This window comes from Falco rusticolus, chromosome 5, assembly GCF_015220075.1.
Source record: "Falco rusticolus isolate bFalRus1 chromosome 5, bFalRus1.pri, whole genome shotgun sequence".
In the NCBI taxonomy this organism is placed as follows: domain Eukaryota; kingdom Metazoa; phylum Chordata; class Aves; order Falconiformes; family Falconidae; genus Falco; species Falco rusticolus.
Window position 1 is genome coordinate 56,268,108 of NC_051191.1, and position 13,239 is coordinate 56,281,346.

The following is a 13,239-nucleotide window of genomic DNA, read 5'->3' on the forward strand; positions in this document are numbered from 1 at the left end:
GACCTGGCTATTTGTTCCCTGTACAGAGATTTCTGCTGACTTCAAGGATCAGTCATCCCCAGCTGGAAAAGAACCACCCGTGGCCCCAGCCTGCTCCCCACCGCCCAGCAGCCACCATTCCTCAGAGCTGGCGGTGCCAGTGTCCTTGGGGCAGCCGGTGCCTGTGGGACGGCTGGAGGACTTCCTGGAGAGCAGCACTGGCCTCCCGCTGCTGACGGCAGGCCACGATGGGCCAGAGCCCCTGTCCCTGATTGATGACCTCCACAGTGAGATGCTGAGCAGCTCGGCCATCCTGGACCACCCGCCTTCACCTATGGACACCTCGGAATTGCACTTTGCTCACGAGCCATCCGGGGGGATAGCCCTGGATCTGGCTGAGGCTAACTTGGACAGCATGGACTGGCTGGAGCTGCCAGGGGGGCCCGTCATGAGCCTGGCTCCCCTTAGCACTGCGGCTCCCAGCCTCTTTTCCACAGACTTCCTTGATGGACACGATCTGCAGCTGCACTGGGATTCTTGCTTGTAACTCTGTGAGCAGAGACTGAAGGGAACGGGAGCGGGAGGGCGCAGGCATGCAGGGGGAAGAGGCCAGTCAACCAAAAAAAAAAAAAAAAAGAAAAAAAAAAAGAAAAGAAAAGAAATGAGCTCCTAGTATTTGTACTCCTCCCCCAACTGTCCTTCCTGCACGAAGCCAGCAGTGGTGGCGAAGGCAGACCCACTGCCTGAGTCACTGCTGCCTGGGCAGCGGGCCAGGGCAGGGCAGGGAGAGCAGCTGCTGGGGGGAAGAAGAGGCTGTAGGAGCTGCGGGGCTGGTGGCCTCTGGCCCCCTCAGTGCAGCCTAACCCAGCTCGGGTGAGAACGGGACCGGCAGCCCCTCTTCCTGCGGGCAGGAGCAGTGATGGCAGCGCATGGGGCACGGTGCTGCTGGGCCTGAGTTCCCTCGTGCCTTGCAGCGGGACACGGCGTGACTGGGCCGGGGCTGCTTCCAGCAGCGGCGCCCCACACCTTGCTTGGAGTGGCAAAAAAAGGGGGTTGTGCTGCGCAGCACGGTCAGTTTGATGGTTGCAGCAGGGGATTCTACCTCTGGAGCAGGACACGAAGGCAGGAGTGCTGGCTGGGAGCTGGAAGGGCTGCCCGCTGCACCACCTGCCGTCTGTCGGGGAGGGTCTGGTCTGCCGCAGGGCTGTGAGGAGCTGGGCAGAACAGGCACCTTTTCCAAATGTAGCCAAAGGGAACCAGGGTTTCCCACCAACCTGGTCATGACTAAGCTGGTTTCCCAAATATTGCCGAGCTTGCAGAGGCCTGCCTGCTTGCTTCACTTGCTTTGGGCTGCAAAACAGATTCTTAAGGTGCTAAAATCCAGGTCCTTACTTGTTAAGTCTGTCCTTCGCTGCCCCAGACCTGTGGCTGTGCCTGGAGGCCAGCCTTCAGGCACACCTGGGTCCCCAGGTGAGCAGGGCAGTCAGCCTGGGGGGGGGGTTGGGGACAAGAAAGCACCCCCGTGTCCTGGGGAGCTGCGGGGCACGGCTAGCATTGAGCAACATATCATTAGGGGCCATGTGCAATCTGTCTCCTGCCTTCAGCTGTGCTGTTGCCTCCCTGCAGCAGGTGCCCCAGTGGAAAGAAGCAGCTGGGGGACGTCAGAGCCCAGAGGCAAGGAAGGGGATGTGGCACCGCAGAAGGGGCGTTGTGTGGCGCAGCACAGGCCCTGGCCAGTAGCGTGACTGTGAGGGCCCCTTTCTGGGGAGAAGGGGGAGCCTAAAAGCAGGTAATGGGCAGCTGACCTCTGCTCTTCCTTCCCTCCAGGCCCACGGGCTAAAAGGGAAGGGCGGCCTCCTGTGAGCTGCCACCCCGCATCCAGCCGGCTGCTGCCATGCGGGGCCCCGGGCTGGCACCTGGGGGTGGCTGCTGGCCGGGGGGTGGGCGGGCGAGTACCCCAAGGCCCCAGAGCCACGGCGGTGCTATTCCTGGGGCAGGGTTTTGCATCGGAAACCCAGGCCTGTGGCTCTGCTGTGCTGTTACTCCTGTCACCTCGAAATCCCCGTGTTTGTTAGTAGTAACTCGCCACCATCTACCAGGTGAGAGGCAGACGGCTGCCGTGCCCCACACGGCTGCCGTGCCCCACGGCTGTCCCTGCTTTGGCCCGCAGCTGGGTCCATGCTGCTGGGGCAGGGGGAGGTGGGGGAGGCAGCTCGCAAGGGCAGGGCTGGAGGCAGTGGCTTGTGAAATCTTACAGACTAAGGTGCTGTCCCTGCTCAGGCAGTGGAAGGATAAACTGCCATCCTTTTTAATACCTCCTTGAGGATGCTGTTCCCACTTTCCTCTGCAGTGCTGCCCGCTGGGGAGGGGTAGGTGTGGGCAGGCACATGCTGCTCCCCTGCCCCTTTGGTACCTGGCTCTCTTCTCAGGAGGCCTTGCCGCATGCCGGTACCTCTGCTCCGTGGCCGGGCAGGTGAATGCCAGACCCGCACCATGTGGTGTCAGCCACTGAACTGGCAGCCAGGTGGGGACATGCCTGTTTTGCAGCTGGGAAAAACTTCTGCTTTCCTGAGCCCTATTTGCTTGTTAACTGCATGGGAAGCAAGTTCCTTAATCATTTGCAGGGGAGCCTGCTGGCAGCTTCCTTCCTTTCTCCTCCTTTCTCTCCTCTCTTCCCCCACCCCACTTGTAAGCAAGTCAGAGCCTTTTATCTGCCTCCCTCCGTGTCGGAAAGGCTACCCCCCCCTTCCCCCCCACCCCTGCCTGCTTTCTGTCACCCAAGCTACACTGTCATGTTCTAAAAATAAGGGTAACTGGGACTGGTGGGCACCCCCTTCGCCCTCCCTCACTTCTCTCCTGGTGCAGCCCTGATGCTGGGAGCAGCGGGTGCATTAGCGGCCTCCTTACGCTGCTCACACCGGCTCTCCCCAGGGCAGCTGCCCAGCCGTGGGACCAGGTGGGCACAGGAGGCAGGTGGTTTCTTTGGAGGAAATGGTGTGGGGGGGTGGGAGGATCTTCTAGATGCTAAGGGGAAAAAAGTGAGGCTGCCTGTTTGTCAAATTCAAGCAAAATCAGCTTCGTTGAGCCCACAATGAGCAGTAGGCCCCCACAAAAACCAGCTGTGTGATTTCTTTTGTACAAGTAATTACAAAGCTGCAACCAGTAAATAAAGAATGAAATTACCAAAGTGCAGTGAGCTCCTAAGGGAAGGCAAGAGCGCCTCACCTGCAGTCTTGGCCTGACCCAGCTCTGGTTCCTCATGCTGGTCCAGGCACCCCAAACTTTGTTGTCAGAGAGATGCCAACAGCAGTTACTGATTTAGCCCTTCCCTGGGGTTGCTGGTGAAATGCTGAGCTCACAGCTGCTCCCTTTCACCTTTACCCATCCACCATCTGTGAAACACTGGAGGAATTTAATTAGCCAAACTTCGCCCAACATACTTGAAATTGGCTGATGAGCTTCAGAGCCCTCAAAGAGCCCAGATGACACAAACCCCCAAGCCTCACCTCCTGAGGAACCCAGCTAACCTGCCAGAGCCCCTCTGCACAAGGGGCTTCTGCCAGGAAAGCGAGCGACAACCCTGTGCCCTTGGGCAGAGGGGAAGACGGTGCCTCATCCCAGGAAATAGTAGAAAGTCTTTTCCCCAAGCAGTGCCCGGAGCAGGCTAGCCCAGTTCTCTGCTTTCTTGCTATTATTTGTTTGAATAATAGTTCAATAGTTCTTTGTCAGAAGAGGTATTCCCCTGGACATACATTTTTGCACCCATTGGGAAAAACAAAGTCTGATGTTCTGCCTCTACCTTGAATGTAATCCTGAATCTTTCTGCTGTAACCACTACTTGTTTGTAATGTGTATTTGACTAGCACGCACTCTCCCTTCCACTATGCAGCAAACGGCGAGGGGTGATCAGCACCATCAGAGATGGATGGTGTTGGGGCATCAGATCCAGAGTGAGTTTTCAACTGGAAAAGGATAAAAGTGACAAGTTAACAGGGGAGAGAATGGATCTTTAAATTGAATTATTTTTTCAGTTACAAATATTTGAAAAAAAAAAATCCATTTTATTAAAAAAATTCCAAACAGTCGCGTGTTCAAAACCTTCTCTGCTATGCTGGTGGGAGGGCTTGGGGCCACTCTGCCTTTTCCAGATAAGGGCAGGTGATCCCTCTGGGTTTTTCTCAAACCTGAAAAAAAAAGAAGCTTGAGTGGTGGTGCCTCATCCCTTCTTATCTGCAAGGAGATTCCGTCCATGTGTGGAAATTACCTACTCTGCAAAGAGAAGTCGGTCTTACAGTAGGAGAAGCATGGGCAGCTTCTCCAGCCTCCCCCAGCCCAGCAGGCTGGTCTGGGCCTCAGCTGTTAACAGCGATGAGGTGGCCCTGCAGCCTTCCTTAGCCCAATGCCAAACTGGAATTACTTTGACGAAGAAACGCTCTCACATCAGCAAATACGCTGCAACTTCCACCCTCCCATGAGCTCGGGCTTCTGAACACAGTTCTGAGGCCAGTGTTCAGTTACCGTCCCACTTGACAGATGAGACTCCACCTGCTTTTTCTGGAGAAGCTTCTTGTTGTAGAGACAACACTGCTGTCCACCACCACCCAGCCCCGCTCTGCCAGCCCCTCTCCCTTTCCTAAGGGTCCTCCTCCTGCAGCGTCACTTCACCCCCTAGTTTTGTGTATTCCCTCCCTTTCTGGGGCTCTGCCGTGGAGCTGCACTCCGGGCAGGACTGGTGGCTGCCACCACTGGTGGACAACTGCTCCTGCCCCGGCCGCTGCCTGGCCTCGTGGCCTGGAGCGACGCAAGTGGCCATGCCAGCACAGGGTGAGCGGAGACCTCGGCCCGACGCTGGCAGCAGCCAGTGCAGAAGCGCTTGGGCCAGTGCGACGGGCCCATCCCTGGCAGTGCTCAAGGCCAGGCGCGGGGGGGCTCTGAGCAACCTGGGCTAGTGTAAGCCCACCGCAGGGCGGCTGGACTACAGCTGATCTTTAAGGTCCCTTCAAGCCAAACTATTCTGTGATTCTATGCTATGGGGTCATAATTATCAAATAGCAGAAATGAGGAATTAAATCTAGTCCTGGTCCTGTCAAAAAACAGCCAAAGCCCAGCACTCTCTCAAGATGCAGTTTATTTACAAACCCACCAAATAAAGGAAAGTAAGAATCTAGTGTCATTCCATGAGTATTGTGCTCACAGACAAGTGCTTTCAGTAGAAAGTCACAGACTCCATATCCAGAGCCACCACCACAAAGCAGCAATTCACTCCCGACCTGCGTCCCCGCTGCCACCGCAGGGCGAGGAGGACGAGTTTGTCTCCCTGAGCCAGCTCCAACCTGAACCTCATCCTGAGCTACAACGGTGCCAAAATATACACATTCCTGGAGTTAATTTACAGCTTTTTGGTTAACAGTAGAAATCATCTAGAGACTAAAATGACAGCATGAAACACTCTTGTTTGGGGGAGAGGTGGTTTTTGTCTGCTCCCAGAGGAGACAAGGCCCATCCCCCAAGGCTGTTACAGCAGGAACAGGCCGGTGCAGTCAAAACCCCACACACAGTGACAGGGAGGCGGGATAAGGCTGATGCCGGTTTCCCCCTTCTCAGCCTTGGTTCCAGCTCTGACAAACTTATCCAAGTGCTTCAGGATTTGCCATCCCCCTCCCTGCAGAGGCGAGCCCTTGGCTGGCACAGGGGCATGTGCTACTCCTGCTCCTGTACAGCCACGAGTCTCTCACCAGCCCAATTCCACGTGCAACCGCAGTGCCACCGGCCACCAGCACCACCTCTCACGAGTCAAAGCCACCCCACAAGGGCCGTCTCTTCCCCACAGCTACAGCAGCAGACACGCTCACACAGCCGTGCAGCTGCTGGCCCATGGGGCTGCACACGAGGGGCTCTGGGCCAGGCTGCTCCCCCAGGCACCGCGGGGGAGGCAGGGCTGAGGCAAGCAGAAGATGGTAGTGACAGAGATGGGGAAGGCTGGGAGGGGGCACTTGTTTTTTGTGGCCAGAACACACTTGTCCCTTTGCAGCATCACCCTTGACCATCACTTCCCTCTGGTCTGCAGCTCGGCCTCTCGGCGCTGCTGCCATCTGTCCCAGGTGGCCTGGAAGTCCCCCAAGGGGGATTTTGTCACAGATACAAGTGGGTGGGGTGGGGGAAGGCAGGAGGTGAGACATGATGGGGGTAGGGGTGAGGAGTGTGCGCCATTGAGAAGGTTCCCCAGGATGGGGTGGGGTGGGGGTCACCCATCTATGTCCCAGCTGAAGAGATGGTGCTTCACGAGCATGTCCTGCACACCTTCCTTCAGTGGCTTCTTCTCTTTCTCCTGCAGGACAACACAGGGACCCGGGTCAGTGCGCCGCACCCAGGAAAGGGGAGGCTGTGTCTGCGCGCAGAGCCCCAGCACACTGAGGTCTCCAGCACCCAGACAGAGCAGCCTCTGTGCTTCCCACCTCCGCGCAGCTGACACAGGGAGAGGCCCTGCGGTTTGGAGAGCACCAGGGAAGTGAGGGGCCGAGGCTGGCAGCACCCTCTGTCAGCAGGGCCACACAGCTCCTGTGCACCCTGCCCTGGCTGGGAAAGCAGCCCCAGCCTCTGGTGCTGGCTCAAGAGGAGGCAGAGGATGGGCTGGAGCATAAAGCCGGGCGAGGGAGGTGGTAAGCAAAGCCCCTGCCTGAGGGAGAGAATGAGAGATGCCACCAACTCACCTCCCTTTTTATTGGCAGCTCCCAGTCCTGAGAGAGGCTGAAAGCAAATTTGCAGAGGACTCTGCAACAGAAGAGAGTGACGGTAACTTACACACCCCCCACACACACCCAGATCCCACTCACAGCCTGTGCCCACAGCTGCTGCCCCCAGGCACACAATTGCACTGGCTCCTCAGCCTCAGCTTGCCCTGGCATGCCACGAAGCTTACAAGGATGAAATTCCTTGTTTAATGGTGTGAAAAGGGCAGCACCAGCCATTTATGCTGTTTCCCTCTCCCCTTTGGGCTTCACATCCTGCCAGGCCCAGGCTGGAAAGAGATGCTTGAAGACGGAACTCCAGTGCAACCCCTACGGAGCCTGGTCAGCAGCACAGGGAGGCACGGGCATCCCCAGGCTCTGCTAGACCCAGGACACACGAGGCTGAGGACTGCACGCAGCTGACCATGGGGAACTGCAGGTTCCTCTCTAGAAAGCAGATCCCTGCCAGTAGCACCTCGGAGTTTCTGCACCTCCCCTCTCTCTCTCCCTGGAGCGAGAGAAGTGTCCTGACCCCCACGCACAAGTGCCCCATGGGGAAGGCACGTGGGGCTCCCTTGCTGGACCCAGCTCCAAGCAGGGGCTGCAGGCACAGCCTCAAGCCTGTCCCTAGGACAGGGATGCAGAGCTCAGACTTCCTGGCAAGAAATTCATCAGTCCTTCAGGCTCAGGGCAAGGTCCTGCCGCAGCGGGGGAGCTGTTGCCCCCCACAGGAAGCTGGCTGGGAGAAATACGGCACAAGCCTCTGCTTGTGCTCCAGACTTGGGCCCGGCCATGAACCAGTCCCACGTGGTCCTTCAGCTCTGCTGAACTACCAGTGCCCCCATGCTGCAGGAAAGCAGCCGTGGGACACCACAGCAGAGGTGGAGGGGACTCCCTCCCACTCAGCAGCAGCGGAACAGGACACCTCGAGGTGTGCGTACACAGGCCTGCTCCTGGCTGCAGATGCTCTCGCTGCAGCCAAAAGCAAACGGGTGTGCGGACAAAAGCCGGATCCTGCAAGACGGTGGCAGCAGCAGCAGGGCTGGAGTGGTGGGGCTTGCTCTGAGGCTCCCTGGGACTGGACGTGGCTTTGCAGAGCGCAGGAGGGCCAGGAGAATTCAAGTGTGGATGTGCTGTGTGTGAGCTCAGGTAACCAAAGCCCCTGACGTCGCTCCCTCACTTCACCAGGAGTCAGCCAGTGACCAACTCCTTCCTGGCCTGTGACAGTCAGACTGTCTCCCTAGCACATTCCCTGCTCTCTGCTTCAACTTGTAGTAGCTGGCAGAGGACCTGGAGAGCAGGGGGTGGAAAAGGCAGTCTCTGCATCACAGTAGGTGCAGGGCTCAGCAAGAGGTTGCTGGCGGGCTGAGGCTGCCTGCTTGTCATGACAGCTCCCCAGGAGTCAAGCTCTGCTCTCGGATCAGGCAGGCACAGTGCATCGCATTAAACTGTCTAGACAGTTACTGCTGCCTCAGCACACAGAAGGAAATCTCTGCAGCGGGGATGTCTGGACAGCCCACAAGCCATAGCGAGGGCCACCTCCTGCAGAGGAGGAGGAAATCCAGTCCAGACCCTAGCGAAGCCCATGGGGACACTTACCTCAGCTCACATTTGATCTGCACCCAGCCAGGACTGCGCAGGAATGACCAAGGATGGAACCACTTCTCCACGGTCTGCAGGCTTGAGCACAGCACCTCCAGCCACAAATGCAGCACCTGCTCGCTGCAGCAATAGGGTAGAGCCACGTTAAGCAGCTGAAGCCAGGGAAAGAAGCCCCATTCCTTTGGGACAGTCTATTTTCAGCCCAAGCCTTGACCCCAGCCCTCAGTCCTGTCCCCAGTGGGAACAGAATAACCCAGTACACTTGCTACTTCTTCTAGCCAGGAGCCAGGCCGGCACAGTGAACTACAAAGCAGCAAGTCCCACTCAGTGGCTGCAGTGAGAGAAGAAAACAGACCCTGTGGACTAAGGTAGACTGAAACAACTGCTGCCCGCGAGGCCGCTCTCCCCCCTCCCAAGCTGCTTGCACCCACGATGTCAAGGGTATCAGGACTGGATGACTCACTTGAGTCCAACACAGATGAGGGAACGAAGCTTCACATCCATCTGTGCATGGGCAGCATCGTGTGTCATGTTCACACCCTGAACCGCCTGCAGGGATGGAAGATGTGGTTACTGCCTTCTCAGCTCCGCCTCAGGCTGGGCAGGGCAGCCATTTCAGCAACACAGCACCACCTGCCAGCTTCAGAGGGGCTGAGGCTTCCTGATGGCTTCACTTTCTGCCTTTCCCCAGGCATCTGCTGCCTCTGCTCCCTCCCATCAGGGAAGGTCTGGGAGACTCCTTAGCATCTCCCTAGAGAGATGGGCACCACCCTCCAGCAGCCCCCGTGGGAAACTTCCCCACATTAGGGGCTGGACCCTGGCGGGGCTGGGGACAGCACTCACCCGGTAAAGCAGCTCCTCTGGAGTGAGAACTTTGCCGTCTTCATCAAGCCTGCAGAGATGACAGCAGAGACCCAGCTAGCTCCGCAGCCACCCTGGGCGCATGTAGACCTTTCCCTCTCCATACCCCACCAGCCCTCTGGCTACTGCTGAGCCCACAGGTGATCCTGCAGCCATGAGAGAGCAAGATATAGACTCAGAAGCAAAACACGGGAGCCCAGGGAAGGGGACAAGTGTACTGCGCTCCAAGTGACAAAGTGGCTCCACTGCCAGCCCCGAGTCAACACAGGCACAGCGGCCAGCTGCCAGCACACGCACAAGAGGATGGGGCAGACCACGACCCTTCCCAAGGTGGAGAGCAGCAGCAGTTTGACGAGCGCACAGGAACAGGGCACAGACCCAGCTGCCTGGTGTGACTAACGTGGCCTTACCTGTAGGTCTTGCAGAGCACAAGGCGAGAATACACAGAGTCGAAGTCCCGTTCCACCTCCCGGCTTGCAGCCTAGGCGAGCAGGTGGACAGTCAGTACACTCCGCCCCACAGCCCCCTCACCCCAGCAACACAGCTCCACAACAGGAACGGAGACACCTCACCTCTTCAATGAACAGCCAGGGATGGCAGGGGCCCCCCAGCAGAGATGGCTTCTTCAATCCATGTTCAAATATGGACTTCAAGGCTGGACAGAGCGTCCCTCGTACCAGGTCTGTCACCCCTTCTGTGACTGAGTCATCTCCAGCGATGGAGTACTGAGGAACATGAAGAGCCAGCTCTCAGCATACTGGTGAGGGGGGAGAGCATGGAGGCAGTCCAACCCCCTACAGCTTCTCTGCACAGACCTGTTCCACTCCCAGGTGCCCACCAGCTCCCCTTCCCTTAACGCCTTACGCCCTTGCTAGCTCATGCATAAGGCACCACGTTCTGTGTTACTCCCCGGGAATTTGGTGAGACACCAGGACCTTTGGGCCTAGGTGGTGCCCAGGAGACCACACAGGTGACCCCCGCACCATCCTAGCAGCGTTCAGCATGCAGGAACTGTTGTTTGTGGTTTGGTGTGAAGCTGACTGAGCTAATGTAAGGAGAGGGACTTGCACTTGCAGGGTCTCTGAGGCTCTGTAAGCTGCTAAAAGTCACGACAAATGGATATAGAGAGGAATTCCCAGGTCGGGGGTACACCACTTCAGGGTATCACCCTGACATGCTGTTAGCATGAAGTATATTCCAAAATTAGGCTAAGTGGGATCCTCTCTAATTCCACAGTTGGGAGGAGAACTGCTCAGCAGTACAGGATGTGTTTGTAGCGTTTGTACACAGAGAGGTGATCTGTATCTAAGGAACCAGCCCCGAGAAGGGGGTGAGGAAGCAAGTGAGATCTCAATAGTGACATCTCTCTAGGGGCTTCCCCTGGGGGTCTCAGGTCAGCCTTTGAGTCCTTCTTCACTCTCCAAATGCCGAGGAAGAGAGAGGGAACAGAATCTTCTCCATGTCCCCTGCAAATTGATTAGGCCAACAGCTAATGATGTCTGCCTCCTGCTGCCCCAGCCTTGGGGCCATATCGAGGTATCTTCTCTATATAGGTGGCATCTCGCCAGGGACAGTTGCAAAAGGAACTGAGACAGAATGCCCCCTTGGGCACAGCTGTATGGGGAGAATTCCACTGTGGCAAAGCATGAGCAGGATCCACAGGCACAGCCTCAAAGGAGGAAGAAAGTACAGGCAATGGGGAGCCGGCAGGAACACTGCCCACAGGATCCTCCTGCATACCTGCCTGCTGCTTTCTCAGCTTTCCTGAAGTCCATCTTTAGGGTCCTTGCAAGCCCAGGTATCACACCCAGCCTACCCCCCTGCAGCCCTCTGGGGCCCTCTTCTCCACTTGGTCAGCGTGAGGAAGTTGAGCAAACACGCTTAGGAAGATAAGCTGCCCGATCAATCACTAAGCACTCCACAGCCAGAGACAGCAAACAGACCAAAGGAGGGAAATATATGGCTCTCTTCAAATACATTTTTTCAGCTATGACATAACTCTTTGTTGTTGTGGTGGTGTGTGGTGGTTTGGTTTCTCTTATTACCTCCTTACTCCGCTCATCCAAGATCTCCACAAATTTTGCAGGAAACCAACCTACAAAGAGTGGACAAGGAGGTGAGCCTGATATAGACACTGAGAAGCCCCTACACAGACAAGACCAGAGCCCAGTGGAAGCTGAGAAGAGATCAGAGTTCATAGGGTCCAACCCCAAGGGAGGAAGCAAGCAGCCTCAAAATCACAAGAATTAAGGCAACTGCAAGAGGAAGCCAATTACAGGACACTGCCCACAAGCAGCAGAGATGACATGCACCCAACCACCCTGTGCCAGGAGGATGGAGCCTAAACTTGCTGTTTGCAAGAAGTAACCAGATAGCTGCATGATTGCTCTCATACCCTGCTTTAACATTTCCATTGTTCTTGGCAGATGCTCTGAGTAACCAGCAGAGCCTTTGCTGCAAATGTGCCAAAGCAGCCACCGTGGATGAACAGATGCTCTGCATCTGGCCCCACTCTCCCCAGTGCAACCCATCCCGCTCTCACCTCTCAGTCCATTCAGCTCTCCCACCCAACAGTGCTCGTCCTTCTGGGAAATGATCTGAAAAACAGGGAGTGGAAAACACCGGTTGAAGAGAATGCAGTGGCAGGAGGGCTACAGCTGCGCAGCTATGTGGGCACAACGAGGAGCTGCTTTCTTCTCAACCAATTTTTTTTTGCCATTTTGCCAATGTTCTCTTTCTCACATGGCCCAGAGCCTCCAAGGGAAAAAGGCTACTGCAAACACTGTACTACCCGTTCTCCTCAATTTCAGAGGGGACACCCACAGCTCAAATGCAAATGGATGCTTTTACAGTCTTACCACAGCTTGGTGTTAAAACAGGACCAAGGCTGGACCAAATCAATCTTTTGCTCAGCTGCATGGCAACCAGGAAAGGGACTCTGTAGCTGCATTGAGAATGACCCACAAGACAACACTCACAGGAACACACTGCCTCACCCCCAGGTAGTGCCCGGAAACACCAGCTGCTTCCCTTGGACTCCTAACTGGGCTCTGAGCTTATCTCCTTCCTTCTTTCCCCGCAGAAGAGGCAGTGCAGCATCCCATACAAGCTGGGTCTGCACGGTCTTGCCCTGGTCCCTGTCTCACAGCCTGACGCACCGTAATGATGTCATTCTTGCGGAAGCCCAGCTCATCATCATCATGGCGCTCAAAGTCCAGTAGTGCCTTGGCTCGCCGTCGTCGGTTACGGGAACAGGCCACATAGTTCTCATGGTCTCGCTGGTGGCTCTCCATGCTGTAGTCTGGAGTCAGATCCTAGCATGCATGTGGATGAAGAGCAAAGAGGAATGAAAAGCAATAGATGACTCCAAGCTGATCAGACAAATCTTGCATGCCCTTGCTCCCAAACCTTTTCCTGCTCCTAGCCTGCAGACAACCTCCCAGCACAGCCCTCCTCCACCAGGGATGGGTCGAGCAACCCTCCAGTTGTTACACCTCGCATGTTCTTTAAGCCCACGTTCCAGGAGCATTTGAACAGCCCTGTCCTGTGGCAGATACTCAGCCCTCATGCCTGGAGCACACAGCAGCGCAGATCCAGCTGTTCCCACTCACAATGCTGCAGTTCTTGGGATCCACACACTGGAAGTGTCGTGCCACCTGGAGAATGGCCTCACGCAGGTCAGCCACCAGCTCTGTCTGCTTGATGTTCTTGGCTTTCAGTGCCTCCAGATCGTCATCCCCTGGGGAGCACACACAGCCAGAGGGAAGGCAAGAGAAGGAAAACAAGTATAAGGTATTTATTTTTTGTTAACATTAGAAATCATTGATTCTGCAGAAATAAAAAAGCCTGGCATTAGAAGTGCCCACACTATGGCAAGTACTTACTGCTAATCTATTCAATAATATAAGTAGCTAATAGCAATTTGACTGCCTCATATTTTAAGGACAGTTTCGAACCACATATGAAACTGGAAGTTGTCTTCTTTGCTATGTCTGGGCAACTCAGTATACCAAGGTGCCGTGTACTACTTTAGAGAAGTGTCTATCAGTATATAGTCAGCTGAATGGTG

General features: G+C 56.0%; 2 protein-coding genes across 7 annotated transcripts in view; one reads left to right on the forward strand and one right to left on the reverse strand.

The window, feature by feature from the left end:
* The window catches only part of MRTFA (myocardin related transcription factor A), a 50,342-nt gene extending 46,280 nt beyond the window's left edge, over window positions 1–4,062 (forward strand). Inside the window, exon 14 of the mRNA XM_037389288.1 lies at window positions 27–4,062. Coding sequence (XP_037245185.1) covers window positions 27–526 — 500 coding nt within the window. The 3' untranslated portion in view covers window positions 527–4,062. The remainder of the gene's footprint in view (window positions 1–26) is intronic.
* Window positions 4,063–5,089: 1,027 nt separating this feature from the next.
* The window catches only part of SGSM3 (small G protein signaling modulator 3), a 30,686-nt gene continuing 22,536 nt past the window's right edge, over window positions 5,090–13,239 (reverse strand). For all 6 annotated transcript variants that reach the window (XM_037389289.1, XM_037389290.1, XM_037389291.1 and 3 more), the window contains 11 exons: window positions 12,782–12,909; window positions 12,329–12,484; window positions 11,713–11,767; window positions 11,216–11,265; window positions 9,743–9,895; window positions 9,581–9,651; window positions 9,153–9,201; window positions 8,773–8,858; window positions 8,307–8,429; window positions 6,690–6,750; window positions 5,090–6,307 (listed from right to left, as the gene is read on the reverse strand). In XM_037389289.1, coding sequence (XP_037245186.1) covers window positions 6,224–6,307; window positions 6,690–6,750; window positions 8,307–8,429; window positions 8,773–8,858; window positions 9,153–9,201; window positions 9,581–9,651; window positions 9,743–9,895; window positions 11,216–11,265; window positions 11,713–11,767; window positions 12,329–12,484; window positions 12,782–12,909 — 1,016 coding nt within the window. In that variant the 3' untranslated portion in view covers window positions 5,090–6,223. The remainder of the gene's footprint in view (window positions 6,308–6,689; window positions 6,751–8,306; window positions 8,430–8,772; window positions 8,859–9,152; window positions 9,202–9,580; window positions 9,652–9,742; window positions 9,896–11,215; window positions 11,266–11,712; window positions 11,768–12,328; window positions 12,485–12,781; window positions 12,910–13,239) is intronic.